The sequence below is a fragment of the Camelus ferus genome, chromosome 20 (genome assembly GCF_009834535.1).
Source record: "Camelus ferus isolate YT-003-E chromosome 20, BCGSAC_Cfer_1.0, whole genome shotgun sequence".
In the NCBI taxonomy this organism is placed as follows: Eukaryota; Metazoa; Chordata; class Mammalia; order Artiodactyla; family Camelidae; genus Camelus; species Camelus ferus.
In genome coordinates this window covers 3,952,802-3,974,039 of record NC_045715.1, presented here as the reverse complement: position 1 = coordinate 3,974,039, position 21,238 = coordinate 3,952,802, and the positions used below count along the sequence as shown (strand labels likewise).

Here is a 21,238-nt window from a genome sequence, read left to right as displayed (position 1 = left end):
AGCCTGCTTCCTGCCTCAGAGACGCTTACGGCCCCCCACCACCAGCCGAAGCTCTTCCCGCTTCCCCAGGCCTCTAAGTCTTGCCTTCTGGCCACAGAGGCGGTAGGGAAGCCCCTCCTTCAGCTCAGCAGAAGGCCTCCCTCACTTCCGGCTCCAAGACTGGCTCCTCCCAAGAACCCCACCCCCTTTAGGGAAGCCCCACCCTCGCCCTCAGCAGGGCCGCCTGTCCTCTGGATCAGTGTCCCGAGGCTGCCATAACCAAGTGCCACAGACTGGGCAGCTCACAGGACAGGCATTTACTGTCTCAAGGCTCTGGAGGCTGTTAGCTTGGGATCAAGGTCATCGGGGCTGGTTCCTTCTGAGGGCCGAGAGGGAGGACCTGTTCCAGCTTCGGTGGATTACTGGCCCTCTCTGGCATTCCCTGGCTTATAGATTCAATGTCCAGTCCTGACTCCATCATGGCATGGTTGTCTTCAAATCACCTTCCCTCTATACATGCCTGCCTGTTTAAGTTTCTCCTTCTTAAAAGGATGCGGGTGATACTGGATTCGGGTCCACCCTGATGACCTCATTTCAATTGACTACCTCCACCAAGACCCTACTTTCAAATAACATCCCCCCTGAAGTCCAGGGGGTGAGGACTTCCACGTATCTTTTTGGAAGGACACAATTCAACCCATAACCTATAGCCCCAACGAGACAATCACACCATCATGTAACATCCACCTATTTCTCAAAGTATGAGTTATTCATTTTGAAATGTGTTCTATCAACTAATCCAGATTTGGCTCCTTCAAGCTCATTCAAATTCTTTACTCAAGTCTCCCTCAAAAAGAGCTTGGGGTCTAGGTTCGCCCAGGGTTCTGTGTTTCACGATACCCATGCTTTGATCAGTGACTGTGTGCAAGGTGTCAGGGGTTGGGGTGCCACTCCCTCCCCCCTGTGCCCAAGACTCTGAACAGAGAACACACATAAATGCGAAACTGACCAGAAACAGAAGAGCACCGCCAGTCTGATGAGCACTTGGCATCTCACAGCAAACCTCCAGCAAAGACCCGAGCAGAGAAGGTGGCTTCATCTTTTTTTCTGCATGTATTACTTTAAAAATTGTTTCTTAACTTAATTGTTTATATAATTTTTACAGGTTACACTACATTCACAGTTATTACAAAATATCAGCTGTAGTTCCTGGTATACATATAGTATGTCCTTGTAGCCTAGAAGATGGCTTCATCTTGATGCCTACGGAGGGTCTCCCACTTCCCACTCCAAACTGAGATCTTGAGGCCAATGTGCTGCATCCACCTGTCTCTGGAAGAAGAGGAGAGATAAGCAGGTTGCAGAGCAGATTCCAAGTGCAGGTACGTAGCCAGCTGTCCAGAGGCTCCTGGAAACAAACAAAGGCCACCACCCAGCATAAGAACTGACCAGTAGCACAGTGACCTGACCCATGTGGGAGAAGTGACTCCAAAAATCAGATCCTGAAGAAACAGGAGGGAATTGAGACTGAGAGACCCCCAGGGCTGCTCCAGTGCCTCCGAGCAAGCAGGGCGAGAACGGCCGAAAACTGCAGCCTGGAGGCGGAGAAGGTTTCCTCTCTTCCCAAGTCCACACCCCAAGAGCGCTCTTTTTAAATACAATACACGCCTTCTCTTCTCAACAACTCCCATGCGATCTGTGTCTTCATGCCCATTTTAGAGATAAGGAAACTGAAGCCTAAAGAAGTAAATAACTGGACCATATTTCTACAGTAGAGAAGTTCAGGGAGGCAGCCAGAACCCCAATCCCACGTCTGTCTGTCTGACTCTGAGGGTGACCTGGAATGTGGTCGTTTCCATTCTGTGTTAATAAATGATTCATGAGGATCAGGAACTTACCGGCTGTAAGCGGCGAGGCTGGATGTACCGTGTAGCCAGGGCGAGACGGACTGACCTCCAAAAGTTTATTACCGGGAGCCTCTTTATACCCACAGGCGGAAAGGAAGCCTACCCAAAAAGTTTTCATAAAGATGGTCCTGGAGCCCAGCCTCAGCCCCGGGCGGAGGTGGGAGAGAGGACATCCGCTCAGTGTCTGTCTCGCTGTCAGCCAGGCTCATTTCTCGATGTATTCACAAAGCAGCCGAGGACATTTGTGGCTGGCTGGCCTCCATATCAGGACTGTCTCAGTGTTTGAGCAGCATACGTCCTTGAAGATATAATCATATTTTTTCAAAATTATAGTTGGAAAAAATATGTATCTGATAAAATGGCACTTCAAACAGATAAATTAGCAGGGAGGGTATAGCTCAGTGGCAGAGAGTGTGCTTAGCATGCATGAGGTAGTGGGTTCAATCCCCAGCACCTCTATTAAAACAACTAATTAATTAATTAATTAAACTTAATTACTCCCCCACCAAAAAATAGGAAATAAAATAGTTGGGGGAAAAAAACAGATGAATTAGCTGAACTTGTTTTTTTTAAATCACAGAATCCTTTAAAAACAGGAAAGATGACACCCCGTAGGTACTGCTGGGAGCAGTGGCTGCTCTTTCCTCTGTGGCCACGGGACCCCAATGGGCAGGTGGAACTTCACCCTCTGGCGACGAGCACTACATCATAAACGTCACTTTTAACTCTTCTTCTAGGTGTACAAGAAAATGATGGAATCAAACTATATTCCATTGAAAGAAGTAAGAAAAAGCTGCCAAATTTAATATGTTCCTGAAAACAGCTAAGAAGTTCATGCAGCGGGTAGAATAAGTAGGAACGATGAACGTGGACACCGCAGGCCCTCACCTCATCGCCGCAGGGACGGGCGGCCGCGCGGTGCGGGCTCAGCAGCCCGCAGCCAGACGGTGCTGGACGCCGCGCCAGGAAGCCGCGCCGACGATTTACAACGTTGCGCGCTACCTGCCCACCCGAGAAGCAGCGCGGGACGTGGTGGACCAGAGAGCCCCATAAATGAAGTAGAAGTAAAAGTGAGATACCTTCGTAGGAGCCTAAATTCTCATCATTCAACGTTTGCGGAATATTTAAGAAATCTTCATGACCAATTCGTTGAAAGCAAAAAGACAGCCGCTGTCCAATTCTAAATGCACGTAAAGTAACCTAGAATACTTTTCAGCTGCTTCAAGGGGCGCGTTGGAAAGGAGCCGTCTGAGGGGCTGTTTACATCTGAGTTTAAGACGATCCACTCACTTGCCTCGTTATTTTTTCTTTAAATCTTATTCTAAATGCTTCCTACTTAAATCACATTCCACATGTATAAAAAGATAATTCTCACTTAATGAATATTTACTTTATTAGTGTAATGCTTTATGTTTTAATAAAGTCCTAATTAAAAGGTCGCACTGGGAGCACAACCATATTCTAACTCCTCGCGCCTGGAAAGCTTGACCGCGGACTCTAGGCCCCATGGGCAGATCCACGGTCCACGCGGAGAAACTGCAGTTCTTGGGGAACGAGTGTCATCAGCACAAATGTCACATCTCCCTATGATAACACACGTATGTCGATCATCATCTTCTTACAACGTAGGCATATTTTTGTTTATTCAAACACACAGAAGGCTGGATGGAAGAGAAAATAACACCCACGAAGAATCTGGGACCTCAAGCCAGAACTGCAGCAAGCTTGCAGCCAGAATTTGCTCCCCCTGTGACTGTCCAGAAACCCTCTGGACACAATTTACTTAAAAGTGGCTCCAGGTCGGTTGTGACCCGCCTGTCTGGAGGAAACAACGCTAATACATGCTAGTGAGAAGCTGAGAAAAACACTCGGGGGCAAAGCGACCAAGGACATTAGGGTATCCATTTTCCCACCTGACCACCTCCAAATCCCCAAGCTGGTAAATCAAAAATCTAAAAACAACCCCCCTAACCGCCAGATAGCAGAAGTTCTAAAAAGATAGGAACATTTTCAGTGGAGAGAAAGAAATGGAGATTAATTTTCCCAGAACTGAAAAACCAAAAAAAAAAAAAAGACTTTAGATTGAAAAGGCCATGGGGCACCACGCTTAGCATGCATGAGGTCCTGGGTTCAATCCCCAGTACTTCCTCTAAAAATAAATAGACCTAATTACACCCCCCAGCACCAAAATAAAATAATTAAATAATACAATAATAAATAAATAAAATGTTAAAAAAAAGACATAGAATCAAGTCTAAACATGTCAATAATTATGATGAACATAAATGGGTTACACACACCAGTTAAAAGATAGATAAATATTCGTCAAATTGGGCTTTTAAAATTCTATTTATATGCTATTTTACAAGAGACAAACCAAAGCGTAGGGAAAGGCCAAGGTTAAAAGTAAAGCATGAAGAAAAGACATATCAGGCATTTAACCATCAAAAAGAAAAAAAAAACAAAATGCTGGCCTAACTGTATTAATACCACATAAAATAGACTTTAAGCAAAAGCCTTATGAGATATGGAGAGGACTGTTATCTAATGACAAAAAACATTCAATCCACCAAAAAGAAACAATAATTCTGAACAAGTATCCACTTAATATACTCTAAAATGGGCGTAAGTAACCAGGATACTTCTGAAGAAGGGCAGAAAAGTCCTCTCCAGTATCAGGACGTCTCATGAAGGAACAGTGATTGAGTGGGGAGGCACTGACCCAGGAACAGACACACTGACCCCTGGAAGAGCCCAGAACCAGACCCTTCTGTGCACGGACCTCGTGTGTGCCGACACCGTCTGGGACTCCACTGAGAGGAGGGGGGCTGGTCAGTAGCAGCGAGCTGGGCGCGGGGCGATTCACAACACAGAAAAGGATGAAACCTGGGCCCCTTCCGCAAGCCACGTATAAAATCAACCCAGCTGTCTTCCCTTCCCTTTCCTTCCCAGCACAGAGGAGTTACGTGGTGCCAAGAACACAGGGCAGGAAGAGGGAGCTGAGGAGCCACTAGGAGGGGCAGTTCCATGGCCCGGAGGATGCGGACGTGGACCCATGGGGAAGCAAGCTGGGCTGGGACGTGCAACCGCGGGGCAGTGAGGAGCAGTGAGGAGCCGCCAAGGATGAGGGCAGTGGGGGGAGGAGACCGCCACCGTGGCCAAAGATCGGTTACACCGAACAGATAAGGAAATTGAGCAACTAAACAGTATTCTGCAGACAGTGGGAGTCAAGGTTCTCAACATATTTACCCACACAGAAAGGGGGAAGTCTAGAAAAACCCTTAAGCACTTGGATTGATCCTGAAAGTATCAATATAAACTCCGAGTTTTATAATAGATTTATACAGACTGTGCAGAGATAGAAAGGAGACACGCGTGTGCGGATTTGCACGCATTCCCACCCCTGGCTTCTGGGAGAGCCAAGAAGCACTGGGTGACCAGCAGCAACAGGTGCGACGAGGGCCTGGATCTTGGTTTGGAAACTGAAAAGAAGCAGAACTTTTGGAAAAACGACTGATTCCAGGGCTGGGTCAGGACAAGATAAGCCCAGAATGTCTTTTTGTGTCAGATGGTAAGAATTCTCAGGTGAATAATCATTGACACCAAAAGGACATAAAAATTGGCTTAAAGGGGCTCCCACTGGCTAAATAGGGGACAATTTGGGCATTAAAATTGCTGTCTATCTATTTATCCCCATTACTGCTCTTCCTTTTCTGAACCTTACGAGAACAGGCTGCAGATATGATGTCTTATCACCCCCTAAACACTCCAATATGTGTCCCACCCCCCACCCCAAACCAGAACATTCTTCTCTGGGATCGCCACACAACTCTCCAACTGGGAAATCAACACTAGCACAAACTAATGTCCAATTCACTGACCGAATTCAAAAGTTGCTGTCTTAGTAATTGCTCTGAACCTTTTGGTCTAGGAATACAGTTTGCCTTTAGAAGACCTGTCTGTTCTGCTTCCTTATGAATGGAGACCACATAGATGTTCACTTTGTGATAAACCAATGAGCTGTGCATCTTTGTTTTGTGCATTGTTCTGTGTGTATATTTAATAATAAAAATGTCAATTTTTAAAATAAAATAGTTATTGTTAAATAGAAAGCTGATCACACTCAAGCATTTCAAACACAGCATTTGCTCCCAGATTTCTGCATTAAAATCAAGTTTCTTTGGCCAGCCATATAATTAAGCCTTAGAGATTTCAACTAATTTCAAAGCAGTGAGCAGAGTGACAAATCACCTTACCAAACAGCAGATGCTAAAGGAGATTCAGGCCTCCCAAAGTGGATTTTCATTAGGACCCCTACCAACACACTGCCACAAAAATTTCATCCCACTCTTAAGGCACATGAATGCCATTATTTAAAAATGGTATAGTTGTCGTCATTTTAAATAAGAGAGCTACATACATTAATATTCACATTTTGAGTAAAGTTTTTAGTTGAAGGTATAAAAAATGACAGACTAAATGTACAAGAGCGATGTCTCTTTAGAGCAATTCATTCTAACAGAGCAGTGGATTTTTTCTGACCAAGAAGAGGTGGAATTTCCTGCTGGCCCTGGCAGCTGCTCTTGCAAATAATTTCAAAGGGGTGTTTTTCTGAGATGGCAGCTTCTGGAAATTCCACTTATGATGGATTGGTAGAGAGAGCTGGGGAAAGGAATGGCTCAGTGCTTTGCCCTGTTGCCAACGCAAGAACACACACGCAGGGCCTGGGCCACACCAGGTGTTCACATGTGTGTGGAAATCTGCACACCTGCTCACTGAGCCTGGGGCTGCAAAAATGTGAACTGAGAAAAAAAGGTGGTGCAAACCAGGCTTAAAATTAGACACGATCGCTTTCTGGCAGTTTTAGGGACAAGGAGTTTTGCATATTTATGCCTTAATTATACAGACCTACTTTCAGGGGTACCTCTGGCTAAATTTGATATGCAGATCCAAACAGCACCGATGGCTTGTTTTTTTTGTTTTTTTTTTTTCTACCCTGAACTGCATTTATTTCTTTGACTTTAAAGGAAATTGTTCTTTAAAGGACCATGCCCTTCCCAAGAAGATGCCTGCAACAGGCATCCTGGCATGGACTTTACACCTTGGGCTGCACAACCACTTATTCTAGAGAACTTCCAGTTCCCAAAATTCCAAAGGTGAAAACCGCCTTGGAGGTGACGTGGTAGCACCATCAGCAAACTGCAACTCAGAGAAGCCTGGCGGATGACCAAGGTCATCATACTACGGACAACACAAGGCTCCCGACCCGCGTCGCTCCACTCCCGTCCACTGCTCTTTTGCCTCAAGTATGACGTGGAGTGGACACTTCAGATTTTAAAAAGGAAGGAGGAAAACTTCGCCAAGGCCACGTTCAACCGTGGGTACTGCCTCCAGTGTTCCCCAGGAGCCAGCATGCGTTGGCATCCAGGGATTTCATTACCCTTTAATTAAGGAACTAGGAAAAACCAACCTTTCATGGAGCCCCGACTGCAGAAAGACCTGTACTTTCAAAAATAAGAATTAAAAAAAAAAAAACCCACTGTTAGCATCTGCTTTCAACCATTCACCCCAGTATCACTAATGTACAGAATTAACTCTGCTCTCTCACGTCCTCACTTTCTAACCAGCCAAGCCAGCGAGGGGAGGCTGGGCCGCAAGTGGGTGGCGCCCCCCCCCACTCCCCGGGGAGAGACTAGCCTGGACCTGCCCACCCGACGAGGCCAGCTGTGCGCACGCGCCGGCCCGCCGGCTGCTGCCCGCCCGCACCCCTCTTCACTGTTTTTTTTAGTCCTTTAGCGATGCCAGCTCCCACACCCCCAACGCCCCAAGTTCGGATGACAGGAGGTGGGATGGGGGAAATCCCAGGGCGCTCTCAGAAAACCACGTTTTGGAAGCTCGGAGTGAGTGGGTGGTTGAGCAGGAGAAAGGCAAGGACGTAAAGGGCAAAAAACCTTACACCGCCCCTCGCAGGGCTCCCCAGTCTTCTGAACGCCGAGCTGGCGCCCCGACCCTGAGCGGAGAGGGGAAAGCGGCACTGGCCGCGTGCGTGAGGATCCGAGGTGGGGCGGGGGTGTGGGCAGGGGCGTGGGCAGGGGCGTGGGCGGGGTCTACTGCTACTCCCCGAGGCCCCGCCCCTCGGGCCAACCTCTCGCCTTGCCATTGGAGGGCGTCGGGGGCGGGTCTGAGGGACACCGCCCTCTCGCCACCAGCCCCCGCCCCGCCCCCTGCCCGCCCATGTTTTCGGCTCCCCCAGGAGCCTCAGAGCGCGGGGAAAGGAAACACCTCGGGCTGCCACACAGCCCCTGGACGCGGGGGAGACGAGCCCCACTGCAGCCCCGCCCGCCGGCCTGGTGACTATGTGCCCCGCCCACAGGCCCCGGGCCCTGGCTTGCGGGCCCCCACCTCTGGGTGCGCGGCTCCCGGGGGACTCCGATAAGGGGCCACCTGGTGCCGACGTGCCACGTCACAAAGTGCTGCAGTCAGTGCCACCGCTCTCCCCTTCAGCCCCTCACCCTCCCTCCACAGCACGTCCCACCGCCCTTATTTTGCCCCCTTCTCTCCCTTTCTCTGAGCGTCTCCAATTGGATGGGCGCGCAAAAGGCAAGGTACTTGGAGAAGCAAATTCGATTCGACATCACCTTAACTATTTGCATATCTATTGCTTACTCAATACCTTGATGTTTCCTCCCATAATTTTGGAATATTTAGGGGGTCATTTTCACTTTTTTCCACCGTTTTTTCTCTTCACGGGCTTCAATTTGGCCAATTTCTTCTTCTGCATTTGATTAAAGAAGCTAGGATTTAGGCTTCTTTCGGTGCAGAAAAAGAGAAGGGAATCAAAGCCTAAAGGCGTTTAGAAAGAAAAGAGCTCTGTTCATTTCTCATCCTTGACTCCCGCTGTCGAGACAGCACCTCGCACCACCACTAGCGCAGCTGCAGAAGCACTTCGTTGCAGAGAAGGCTGCGTCTACACAAGGTGTGCTCCCGAGCATCAAAAGACAGTGCAGGTGTGTGTGGGTCTAGTTGTGCGTGTGCGTACGTGATGTACGTGTGTGCATGTGTGTACGTGTGTGTGCGGCCCAGCAAATAACCTCAAAAGGCGCATCAGGATCAGAAGGAAGCCGGCATACTAGCGATCACCTCAGAAATTTCTGAAAGCTCTGGGAGTTAGTAAATCCCTAGTATCTGACAATCGTCTTAGCAGAGGATCCTTCCTCCCTGTTCTCCCCGCACCCAAAACAGGTGCTGCCTTGTCTCCGGAGGCGGCCTCTCACCCGCGCAGGCCTCACGGAGGGCACTCAGTGTATATTTCTGTGGGCCCGTGTATGTATACCAAACCCTCGGGCCTGGGCATGTCCGCGCGCTCCCGTGCCCTGTGTGCAGTCGGGTCCGGGTGCTAAGCTCGGCTCACGGGAGTGCGCGTCTGTGTGCGCGAGTGTGTGTGTGTGCGCGCGCTCACGAGCTCCAGGCTGCGCCCAGAGCCCAGCTGCAGGGTTGGAGAAAGAGGGTAGGCCGGTGCAGAAGGCAGGCAACTCAGGGGGTGTCGAATTGATGGGGCCGGCAGAGCTGTTTTTCCCTCTCCGGCTCTCGCTCCTTTAAGCCCCGCTGCAGCGTAGGGAGGGGGCCGTGGAGCTGGTGGAGGAGGGGGAGTAGGTTGAAACAATCGAGTGGGCGCGCCAGGACTCCCCGGCTCCAGGCGGGGTGGGGAGAGGGAGCCCCCGTTCTGCGCAGAGAGGGGGCGGGGTTGGGGGCCCGGGAACAGCGAGGAGGCGGGGGTGGCTGCGGGGCTGGGGAAGTGGTCACCCCAGGAGGCGAGAATTCGTTCGGATCGCACATTAATTGGAGATAACTGATTAATTCCAGCTTCTGATGACTATAAATGGCGATTCTCTACCAAGGTGTCTTTATTTAAAAAAAAAAAATCATTCCGTGTCATCCCCCACGTCAGGCCTGCTAGTGGGCGTGAGGCTGTACTTCCTCCGCCCCCTCCTAATGGAGTGAACCATTCCCAGCACTTCCCCCTCTCCCTCAGCCTCTCTCTCTCTCCCTCTCCCCTCTCTCTCTCTCTCTCTCTCTCTCTCTCTCTCTCTCTCTCTTTCTCTCTCTATTCCTCGCTCCCTCTCTTTCTCTCCTCCCTCTGCCTTCCCCGTGCATAAAGTCTCCGTCGCTCTTGGAACTTGTTGGCAATGCCTATGTTTCAGCTTTCCCCCGCGTTCTCTAAACTAACTATTTAAAGGTCTGCGGTCGCAAATGGTTTGACTAAACGTAGGATGGGACTTAAGTTGAACGGCAGATATATTTCACTGATCCTCGCGGTGCAAATAGGTAAGTGGCCGGCCGGCCGGGCTCGGGGAGGGCGGCGGGCGGCCGGGCCCCAGGCGCCCAGAGGGACCCACTGGCCCGCGGCCGCCCGGGGGTGCGGAAAAGCCGGCAAACCCCCAGGGATGGGGGCATTGGCTCCTAGGAACTCGTGCGCCCCAGGTTGGTTTTTCTAAAAAAGAGAGAGACTCCAAACGTTCTCCAGGAAATGAGTGCGGCCGACCGTTTCCAGGAGGGGTTTCCCCCCTTTTTCCAAAGCGCACGTCCATTTTTGCTTCTCTCTCTTGGGTTCCACCAGGTTTGGTGCACTCTGGGGACATGCACTGGCCCCTGCGATACCGCAAAGTATTATTCCGAAGGGTCGAAAGGTGAATGCAGGCACAAGATGGCTAGGCAGCTAGACCTGGAAAGTTTATGTGCAGAAAGCAAAGATATTCTGGGGCTCAGACTGCTGCATTTAGAACTTTGTCATTCTCCCGCCTCCCCCCACCCCCTGTATCCTAGCTGCGGCGCTTGCATCGGGCACCGCAGATCCGGCTGGGGGGCAAATTGAGAGTGCCAGGGAACCCCAGCGAACGTATTTTAATTTGCTTATCATTGAGGAGGTTGAGTTCAGCTAAACATATGTGGATATAATTTTCTATGAACATTTGCCTGTTCCTTTCCACATAGGCATCTGTATTTTATATATAAAAAGGGGTATGAAGTGTTTGCAGTCTGTCGTGTGGGGTGTTTGTTATCTTTGCTTGCTTGGGATTGATTGTGGATGGATTCATATAGTCCCCATTTTATGTTAAGGAATGTTGAGTCCTAGTTACACTGCCGTTGGAGCTTTTTAAAGTTCACATTTTTCCATCCAAAATGAAGAAGACGTTACAGGAGGGAGCACTAGAAAACCTCCTCCTCTGATGCGGGTCAGAGCATCAATTAATGTGGCCTAAAACTGAAAGTGAAGCAGATTATTAATAGAATGGACCGGAGAAAAAATAGAAACTCTTCAAACGGGTTTTCTGCAGACCGAGGGAATTGTTGCCTCCTGTCATTTCAGGCTGTAGCATTCCTTACAGACAAATCCTTGCAGTATTGGGGGGGGGGGTGGTAGGGAATTGATCTGGGGCAAGAGATAAAATGCATACCATTTTTTCTTCATGAGAAATGTGGAGGAAACAGGCTTTGGAGTTATCTATACATTAAGATGGTTTCTTTGCAGAGGGTTTTTTTTTAATGCATTTGACATGATTTTGAGTATCTGATGTTGCATGAACATCGTAGGGATTTTAGAGTGTGTGGATGCAGAATATTGGCATCTCCTTTAATTCTAAGAAATGACTTAATGTTTTAAATCTGGTTGTTTTGAATCTTTGACATTAGTGCAAAGAACTGCAATAAATAAAGAACATTTCTGACTGCAGCAAACCCCTCAGATCTTGGAAATGAGTGGAAACGGCTTTTGCAGTTAGCCTGCAGATTTTGAGAAAGCAAGAGACAGCAGTTAGTTTTGATATAGGGGCTGTAATCCGCGAAGGTTTGGAACTCTGCTTTCCCGATGGGAAATGACCTGACTTTGGAGGGATAAAAAAGATAGCGATTGTGCATGCGGAATACGCCTGGAACACAGGAATCTCGGCCCCAAAATGATCATTTGCTGGCTGTGGAATTGAAACTGAGCATATTTTTTTCCCGAAGGTCTGTCTTTTCCCACACCAGGGCCTCGATCTTCATTAATTCATGGCTGGGAGCTGTCCCAAATCATTGACATTTGGCAAGAAAAGTGGGGGTTGGGCAGGGACGGGGAGGTGGAGAGGGTGGTGAAGGCAAAGGAAGACTAGGCGGGAGGAAGTTTGGAATGAATGAGAGGTCGAACGAATGAATGAAAGGGTGGAAATGGCACAAGACTTGGACACCGGAGAGGACAGGGAAGTAGCCTGGGTCGCCGGCCCAAGCCTCGCTGAACCAGTATTCAAGAAGGACAGCCAGGGTTCCGCCGGCTGAGATCTGCCCGGATGCGTGAGCCTAGGGAACATGTCCCGCGCGCAAGCTCTCGGCCTCTGAGCCAACTAGAGACCTAGGAGACGGAGTTGGAAAAAAAAAACAAATTTTCACGATTTGTTTTACACGCGTGCATACACACATGCGCGATATGGAAGGTCTCCTCCAGCAGCGGCTGGAAGGAGAACGTGACGAGAGCGCTTCTCGCGCTCCCCACCCGGGGGAACCCCAATTCCCCTTTAAATTATGCATATTAGGGGCTACTTTTTCGCCACCGAGTTTTGGGGGTGGAGGTAAGGGGTTAGAAGAGACTGGGAGGTGGGGCGAGAGGGAGGATGAACTGTATTTGATGTCGTTTCTTCCCTGCAAAGCAGCATTTCTGGTATGGATGATAGGGGACGCCGTGTAGGGTTCATTTCATTGGGATCGCGTTCTGTTAGAACAAAGATTCGTTTATTCTTTTATTCTATCTCAGTGTTCTAGCTGACACTGCACTCTCAGGGTCTCTTACTATTTCGCAGGGAGACGGAGATTTAGACAGGTTTACGTTTCTGCCCGAGCCGAGGTCGAAGTTAACCTGAGTCCCTTCCCCAGCGCTTCCCGTTCCGGATTAGAAAGCGCAAGGCCCGCCCCGCTCTTCCTGCAGCAATTTGCAATCCGTGCGCTCCCGGAGGCTGCTGCAGATCCGGTCACCTTCCCCTTTCCCGTTTCTGGCCCGGCTCTCGGGGACCGGAGGCTGGGGGCGGTGAGGTGTATGGTCCTCCCCGGAGACACTCACACTCGAGCCGCGGCGGCCTGAGCACTGCCCGGAAGGGTCGGGGCACTGCAGGCCGATTTCGATTCTGAGAAGATTCTCCCCTCCTCTCCCCTCCCCTCGCCTCAGCACCGCAGATCTACGCTTCTTGCGCGCCGTCCTGGCTCCCTGGGTTTTTGCCGCTCGCCTTGGAGTTTTCGGCCTGGTTCGTGGGCTTTGGGGTGGAGAGACAGGCCACGGCAGCGCGCCTGCCTCCTGAAGCCTGTCTTTCGGGTCGGGCGCCGCGGGGTTTGGCCAACCTGAGGCCAGAAGCGAGGATCTCGGTGCGGCCTGAGTTTCCTCCTCCTCCTCCTCCTTCTCCTTTTCCTCCTCCTCCTTCTCTTCCCACACCACCTCCATCTCCACTTCCTCCCACCGCCCCGGCTCCTAACCCGGCCCCCTCTGGAGGGAGCCCGGAGCTAAAGGCCGAGAGCCCCTGGCGGCAGCCACCTGGATCCTCAGCCTGAGGGCTGGGTGCAGGAAGGGTCTCACCCTGCCGCTGGCGGGAGTGGTGGCCGGTTTTTCCGGGGATGCTGAGCCGTGGATTGAGGCGGGGGGAAGCAAGGGGCCAGGCTCACGGATTTGGCCTCAGCGGAGGTGACCTGGGGTCACTGACTCAGACACATCCTTGACCCTGCCGGGCCCTGACTGCCCCGGACCACTCGTCACGCCACCCAGTCTTGGGGCCCCAAGGCTGCTCTCTCTCCAGGGGGACGGGGAGGGTGCGGGAAGGGACCTCACTCGGAGCGCACACTCAGCGGTAGACAACCGGTCTTACAGTGACACAGCCCGGGCCGGTGGCTGCTGGTGCTTCCAGGGATGTTCTTAGTTTATTCTTCCAGCAGTGTTTGCTGAGAGCCTGCCAAGGGCCGAGCGCCGGCCCGAGGCTTTTCCGCCCGATGTAGCGCTCGGCTGGGCTGCGTGGCCCCACGCCCCGCCGCCTCCCGCCCCTTCTCGCCCCCGCACTCTGCTGTCAGACCCCCTCCGTCTCCTCAGAAATGGAGGCTCGCACTGAGAGCCTTGACGGGGCTTGCTGGGGAAGTGCTGGGGAACGAAGGAGGGAGTGAGGAGAAAGAGAAATAAAAGAGACGGGGTAGGTGAGAAGAGGGGGCGATGGAAACAGAAAAAGATGTGGAGCGAGATGCGGGAGGGAGGAGCAGTAAAGGAATGGACTCGTCTACCCCCGTCCACACCCGCTCACACACCGGCAGTCTGCAGAAGACGCGTGGTTGGGTGCAAGTCGCTCATTCTTGGGCCAAATCATTCATTCACCTTTGGCCTCGGCTCGCCGAAGGCTGGGCGCTAGCGGACCCTCAGGATGGGGCGAAGCGCGGCGAGTCCTGGCGGGCGGGCGGGCTGTGGGGCTGCAGGGCGGGGGTCGCGGCGCTGCTGACCCGTGTCCGCTCTCCCCGCAGCATACCTGGTGCAGGCCGTGAGAGCAGCGGGCAAGTGCGATGCCGTCTTTAAGGGCTTTTCGGACTGTTTGCTCAAGCTGGGCGACAGCATGGCCAACTACCCGCAGGGCCTGGACGACAAGACGAACATCAAGACCGTGTGCACGTAAGTGTCCCCTCTGGCCTGCGAGGCTTCTGCTCTGGGGGGCGCTGCGGAGGTGGGAGAGCGCCTAGCCTCCCGGCCTGCGCTACGAATGGGCGCCAGCGCGAATCGGCTTGGCGCGCATTACTCTGACTCTTAGCCTCCGGCCTTAGCCGGGGTTTCCCCTGCCCAAGGGGACCCGGTGGCCTGGGGTGGCAGAGGAGGATCCTTTCCGAGGGGCCCAGTCCCAGCCTCCGCAGCCTGACCCGCCCGCAGAGATGCGCCCAATTAGCGCGCTGAAACGCTGGGCGAGGGGCACGGATTGCTGCCAGCAGTTCTTCGCTCTGCTTTGAGGCCATCTTCATCTCCCTCTACCTCTCCTGCTGCGCGAATGAATACTTGCCGAAGAACAGCTGATTTGGTTTGAGGGGCGTTTTAGGCAGTTCGTCCTAGGTTTGCCTAAAAGGAAAGGTCCATTTCGTATTGTATTTGGTCCATTTCGTCTAATAAAACTCCCCTCCGGAGCAGGCCAGGAAAATTCACCAGCAGCAAAGGGAGGGGTGGTCCCTCTTCGTCTTTCTAGGAGAGAGGCTGAACGAATATTTTGTTTTGTGCCAGTGACTTTGCCCAAGAGGAACGTGTCCCAGAGTCCGGTGACCATCTCAGCTGAGTTTTTAGCCAATTCTGAGCTTTAGGGGAGCCACCCTCCTCGCTTCCCTCCCCATCCCACCCCCATCTTCACAGTATCCGCAGCCAGCGCAGCTACGGGCTTAACTAAGGGCCAGGCCCAATGGTGTTTTCCCAGAGCTTGGCTGGAAAGCACAGCTCCCACTGGCAAATACCAGAACCCTACTGTGGTGGACCAGCCACATTTTAGCTGCTGTATAGCTCAGAAATACCTCCATCTTCTTCAATACACATGCACACACACTTTATTTTATTTTTCAAAAACTGTTGTAACCCTCCCGATGCCCCCATAATGACCCTTACAATGAAGCCAAGGCAAGAGGTGTTCCTTGTTTCCCGTAGGTTGTAGTGACCATTTCATGCACCATCCTTTATATACTATAAAGTCCTTCTCTACTTTAGGGATGTTATTTGTTTAAATTATGAGTAATTAACATGAGGATCCATTTTGCTACACACATTACTAAATACTCTGATAGCCACCAGGAGCCACATTAGCAGTGAAGTGGCTGGGACTTTCCTATCAGGAAAGGAACAAAAGACTGGGTCCGGGATGCACAGCCACCTACTTTAATCCCAAATGTCTGATGATAGGTGAAAATGTACCTATGAAGATGGACAGAAGGTTCAATACAGATCAGTTCCCAGATCCTCCATGGTTTGCCAGAACTCGGTTATTCCAAGCTATTTTAATTTTTAAGCAGGACTTTGGTCCTGAAAAATGGAAATGAGGTCGGCCCCTCCCAGAGGTGGCAGACCACAGCTGGGGTAAGGCTGCCACTCTGCTAGTAGTACTGAAGCCCACCTCCTCTCAATCCCACCTGGATTCTGTCCTTTTCCACACTGTCTCTCTTCCAGGAAGGTCCTGTCCCCATCTGGGCATGCATAAAGAAAGGAGAGATTTAGACATCCTTCGGGAGGTGTAATTATGCAGAGAGCCGTCCTGCCACCTCTTGGTTTCTCTAAATCCCAGTATTTATTACAAATTGAGGAACCTAGAAGCCCTGTGCCACAGGCCTCCCAGTCCTCATAAATCAGAGACTCATAGAGCTCCTTAGAAAACAGATAGAGCTCAAGGCAGTCCAACAAGCATCATTTACAACTTGACTATTAGCCAGCAGATGGGGTGGGAGTGGAAGCAAGGGCAAATCAAACTTAGTGCCTGCCTTCGAGGTGCTCACAGTCCAGGATAGCAAGCAGAAGGGACAGAGAGGAGAAAGTAACAACCAAATTTTGTGGAGAGTGGTTGCTGGAGACCAGATGCTAAGGGCCACGGTGAAGTGGGAGCCAGTCCCGAGTTACCTAGACGCTCAGATCCACCTGGCCATGAAAGGAGACAGAGCCCCGGGAATTGATCATGGGTTGGAATTATATTTAGTCTGGATATCTATTTTGGGTTTTCAGAAGAAAGAGGGACAGTTTTTTAAAAAGGGGACAGATTGGACGAAGGTTGTGGGGGCGGGGCTAGAAGCTGAGCCCAGGAGGACCAAGTGGCTGAGCAAGGCTGGGGGCCCCAGGAAGAGGCCAGAAGGAAGGACAGGGAGCGGGGTACCGCGAAGGCTGGCAGTGGTAGGCACCTCGCCAGCCCCAGAGTCCAGGCCTGGGGGGCTGGCACTGCACCCCAAAGGCCACGGGGGTCCAAGGCCACGAAGGAGCCTCTGGAAGGGGACAAGAGCAGGGACCCAGCGCGCCGGGAGCTCTGCGGTTGGAGGAGGCTGGAGGAGGCTGCGAAGCCGGCCCAGAGGCTGGGGCACTGACTCACCGACCCTGGGGAGGGGAGAGGCAGGCAGGAGTCTCCGGACCGAATCTGAGCCGGGGGTTGTGGAGTGCGCGGCGAGGGGCCACGGAGGACCGAAGCAAGCGAGGAGGACGAAGAGAATGTGAGGAACCGAGTGGAGAAAGCCGAGGGGAGGGAAAAGGAGGAGGACAAAGAAAGGGAGAGGAAAGAAAGGGAAAAGAAGAGAGCGGGAAACAAAAGGAGGAGCGGGGGAGACTGAAGGCCGAGGCGAGAGAGTGCAGCAGCTTGGAGGGAGAGGGAGGGAGCCAGAAGGGCCGAGGGGGAGGAGAGAGCGGGGAGCCAGGAGGGGAGGGCCGTGCTGGGAGCAAGTAACCCGTCTTGCAAGCTAAGAGGCATTAATGGGCGGCAGCTTGCGAGGCTTAGCACTGTTTTCCTAGCTCTGCCCGCGGAGGACCAGCAATCTGTTTGCGCAGGCCGAGGTGCCAGCGCGGCGCCGCGGGCGCGGCCAGGCTCCCGGGGCGCCAGAACCAGACCGGGAAGGGGCGGCCGCCACCTTGGACAGCGGCCTCCGGGGTGGGCCGAGGTCCCGCGGTGGAGAGGCGATCAGGAGGGGGCGGCGCGCGGGCGCAGGCCGGGGTCCCCCCCCCTCCCCGCTCCCAAAGTGAACCCGATTCTGTTTTGTTCTGTTCCTCGCCAGATACTGGGAGGATTTCCACAGCTGCACGGTCACAGCCCTTACGGATTGCCAGGAAGGGGCGAAAGATATGTGGGATAAACTGAGGAAAGAATCCAAAAATCTCAACATCCAAGGCAGCTTATTCGAACTCTGCGGCAGTGGCAACGGGGCGGCGGGGTCCCTGCTCCCGGCGCTCCCCGTGCTCCTGGTGTCTCTCTCGGCAGCTTTAGCGACCTGGCTTCCCTTCTGAGCGCGGGGCCGGCTCCCCCCGCGCGCCCACCCACACTCACGCCATGCTCCCGGAAATCGAGAGGAAGATTTCATTCGTTCTTTGGGGACGTTGTGATTCTCTGTGATGCTGAAAACACTCATATAGGATTGTGGGAAATCCCGATTCTCTTTTCGATTTCGTTTGATCCCTTGTGTTTTCTTTGCCAAATGTTACCAATCAGTGAGCAAGCAAGCACAGCCAAAATCGGACCTCAGCTTCAGTCCGTCTTCACACCAACATATGAAAACGGCAAACCCACCCCATTTATTTAGTTTTTATTTTTTGGCACAAGAATCTCAGGAACGGCCCTGGGCCACCTACTATATTAATCATGTTAATACATGACAAATGACGTGCTCCTCCTAATAGGAAAGAGGAGAGGCGAAGGCCAGGGGGGGGTGAATTGAAGAGAGAAGCATCTGGGGAATAATTCACGCTCACGTCTTTCCGACACAGTATCTTGTTTTGATCATTTCCACCACACATTTCTTCTCGAGGAAAGTGAGAGGACAGACTGTTGGCCTTGTGCTGCAAGGCTAGGAGGGAGAGGGGGAAGGGGTTGAGGAAGCCTTGGGTTAGAGGCTCAGGCTGTCAGCGGTAGCACTGCTCAAGTCACTGAACGGTTAAGCTTTACTGCTCTTCTTCGTGCATCTTTCCAAGTCCACTGCCTTGATTTTCCCTCTTGTTTTAGCTGTTACACATACAGTAATACCCGAATATCCAACGGTATAGATCACAAGGGGGGGGTGTTAAATGTTCATCTAAAATATAGTTAAAAAAGATTTTGACATAAAAGAGCCTTGATTTTAAAAAGAGAGAGATGTAATTTAAAAATTTATTATAAATTAAATTCAGCAAAAAAAAAAGATTTGCTACAAAGTATAGAGAAGTATAAAATAAAAGTTATTGTTTGAAATGGGGGTGTCGTTTGTTTCCTGCCCCAAGCCTGCTTTCCTGGCCGAGTTCTCAGGGCGAGCTGGAGGGATTCAGGATGCCAGGCTATAAATTCACCTGTTCACAAGCCGCTTGATAGCTCACTGTCAGACCCCCTTCCACCAGGACACTTTGCCACTTCCCTGAAATTTTGTTTACATAAGAGAAAGAGGAAGTTATTTTCCAAGTAAATAAACTAAAAGGCAGAGATTCTTTCTAGGCGAGGTTTAGGGGCACTGGGCTGGCGCGCAGCTGAGAACTCACCAGGAGAGCCAATGCCAGCAGCCGGCCGCGCCCCCGCCCCGCACAGGTCGGAGCCACAGCCATCGCCCTGCGGGCCGAGCCCTGATGGCGACTGGCCGCTTCCTCTGCGGTGGCCAGGAGGCATCTTGCGGAGGAACCGCCATTAAGGGCTCTAGCAAGAGGGGCCGAGAGGCTGTGGTCCCTGGCCGGGATCAGGTGAATCCTTTCATAATTAATAAGAGAGCTCAGCTGAAATGGCGAGGAGACCAGGCCCTATCGATCTGGCAGGCAGTCGGGCAGTTTCCACCTCTCCTATTTATAGGCCCGCATGGCCTTACGGAGAAGTAAACATTCCAGAGTAAACGCGAGCAGAGGGGACGGGGGTCTGGGGCTGCAGGAGGGGAGCAGGCTGGGGGAGGGAGAGCCCAATGTAGGTCTCTGGGCTCCAAGCCGAAGAAATCGGATTTCTCAGAGAAGGTGAGGGTGGGAGGGAGCTGCGGGGGCTGGGGGGGGGGGGGAGCAGGATGGGGGTGCGGGGCCGGTACGGAGGCTGCAGCAGGTTCCTGAGCCGGAGAGCCGGCCAGCCGCTCCTGGGGGATGCACGGGGGCCTGAAATGCAATGTGTAAACACTCGCTGGAGTAATAGTTCATAAATCAAACCCAGTAGGTCTCAGCCCGATCTGCATTCCCTCCACGGACTGAATTCCAGCAACACATGCGTCCCTGCGCCCCGAGCGCTGGAAGCCGCCCGGATTCTTAATGGCATCCGCTATAACGGCGGCCAGTTCACGCACGCGCCTCGCCCGCCACTCCTGGGAATGTTTCCCCCGCTGCCCCGCACCCCGCCGCCGCCGCCGCCGCCGCCGCCGCCGCCGGTCCCCTGGTCTCAGTACAAACCAAAGGACAGCCTTGCTGCCTGCACGGAGTGGTCGCCCACCGGGGAATGCTGGCTGTTTTTGGAAAACAGAGTTTGATTTTGACTGTTTTCGTTTCAATGGTGATTTTCGGTCTAAGTCTAACTGGGACGGTTCTAACCTGAGCTCGGCCCCTGGAATTCAAATCAAAATGTCTGAGCCTGCTTTAAATACGAATCAATTTAATGATGAGGAGAGCGAGGAGAAAGGGGGTCTTCTCCGGCCAGTCTTGCTTTGATAGCTCGCCCCTCCTATTCGCGTCTTTCGCTCCGCAAAGCAGGGGAGGAGCCGCGCGCGACGCCCGGCCCCCCGCCCGCGGATAGAAAACGCGGGCGTAGCCCCCCCAGGCCTTGCGGGGGCGGGAGACCCGGCGACCCCCGGAGGACGCCCCTCCCCTCGCGGCGCGGGCTTCCGACCCAGAGATCAGCCCCTCCGAGATCTGCGAGCAGGCGAGGCCGAGCGCGGGGACAGAGGGGCGGGACTGGGAGCGCGGGCTCGGCCGCTCTTCCCTCCAGGAAACCGGTCCGCCTTCAGCGGCTCCAGCTGCCCCCCAGCGGGGCCGCCCCCGAGGGAGTCTTGTCCCAGATCGCCCCGCGGAGCCTCCAGACAGCCGCTGCGCGCGGTGCTGGGGCTGCTCGCCCTGGCCCGGGGCCCACCCTCACGCTCACTCGGAGAGAGCCCGGGAACGCAGGGCTGTGGGTCTCAGAAACGCAGGCTCCTCGCCTGGCCCCTTGGAGGGTGTTTCCCTGGTTATGGAGGTTGCTGGTTATGGCCGCGCCGTCTCCGACTACAATTTGCTGTTTAATCATGATGACACCTCCACATGTTAGCTGGTGTTACTGTTTTTAAGCAGCAACGAGGTAAGCCCTGTATCCAGCTCAGGTGGGTATCAACCAGGTGAGCCCACCCCGTCGCTGAGACGGAGGGGCGGCGGGCGGGGAGGTGAGGGGTGGGTATCAGGCACCGAGACCATCATACCTGCTCCACCGCGTGTCTCCAGCTCTGTGCCCGGCTTGGCACGTGGGCCACTCGCGCTAGCCGCCAGCCCTTGAGGACCTGCTGCGGGTGGGGAAGGGCCCCTCCTTCACTCCATCCCCTGACCAAGTAGATTCAAGACACAGAAGTCCACTTGAGTGTAACGTTCGGTTATCCTCACGAATATGTCAGAGAGGCCAACTTCAGGGCCTCAAGCTCAGCCCAAGAACTCCAGGGCCCTCGGAAGGTGGACTTCAGGAGGAGGAGGTGGACTGGGA

The 21,238-nt window shown here is 52.8% G+C and overlaps 1 protein-coding gene and 1 long non-coding RNA gene across 2 annotated transcripts; one reads left to right on the top strand and one right to left on the bottom strand.

Annotated features, from left to right (window-relative positions):
* Positions 1–1,157: 1,157 nt before the first annotated feature.
* LOC116658391 lies at positions 1,158–7,918 on the bottom strand. Its single transcript, XR_004313770.1, has 3 exons — positions 7,843–7,918; positions 1,878–2,184; positions 1,158–1,311 (listed from the first exon to the last, which is right to left on the bottom strand). It is a non-coding gene; the product is annotated as an uncharacterized LOC116658391 (long non-coding RNA).
* Positions 7,919–9,912: 1,994 nt separating this feature from the next.
* On the top strand, positions 9,913–18,811 carry NRN1 (neuritin 1). The gene is made up of 3 exons (XM_032462449.1): positions 9,913–10,211; positions 14,403–14,547; positions 17,646–18,811. The coding sequence occupies exons 1-3, from the start codon at positions 10,157–10,159 to the stop codon at positions 17,872–17,874; spliced, it is 429 nt and encodes a 142-aa protein (XP_032318340.1). The 5' UTR covers positions 9,913–10,156; the 3' UTR covers positions 17,875–18,811.
* The last annotated feature ends 2,427 nt before the right edge of the window (positions 18,812–21,238 follow it).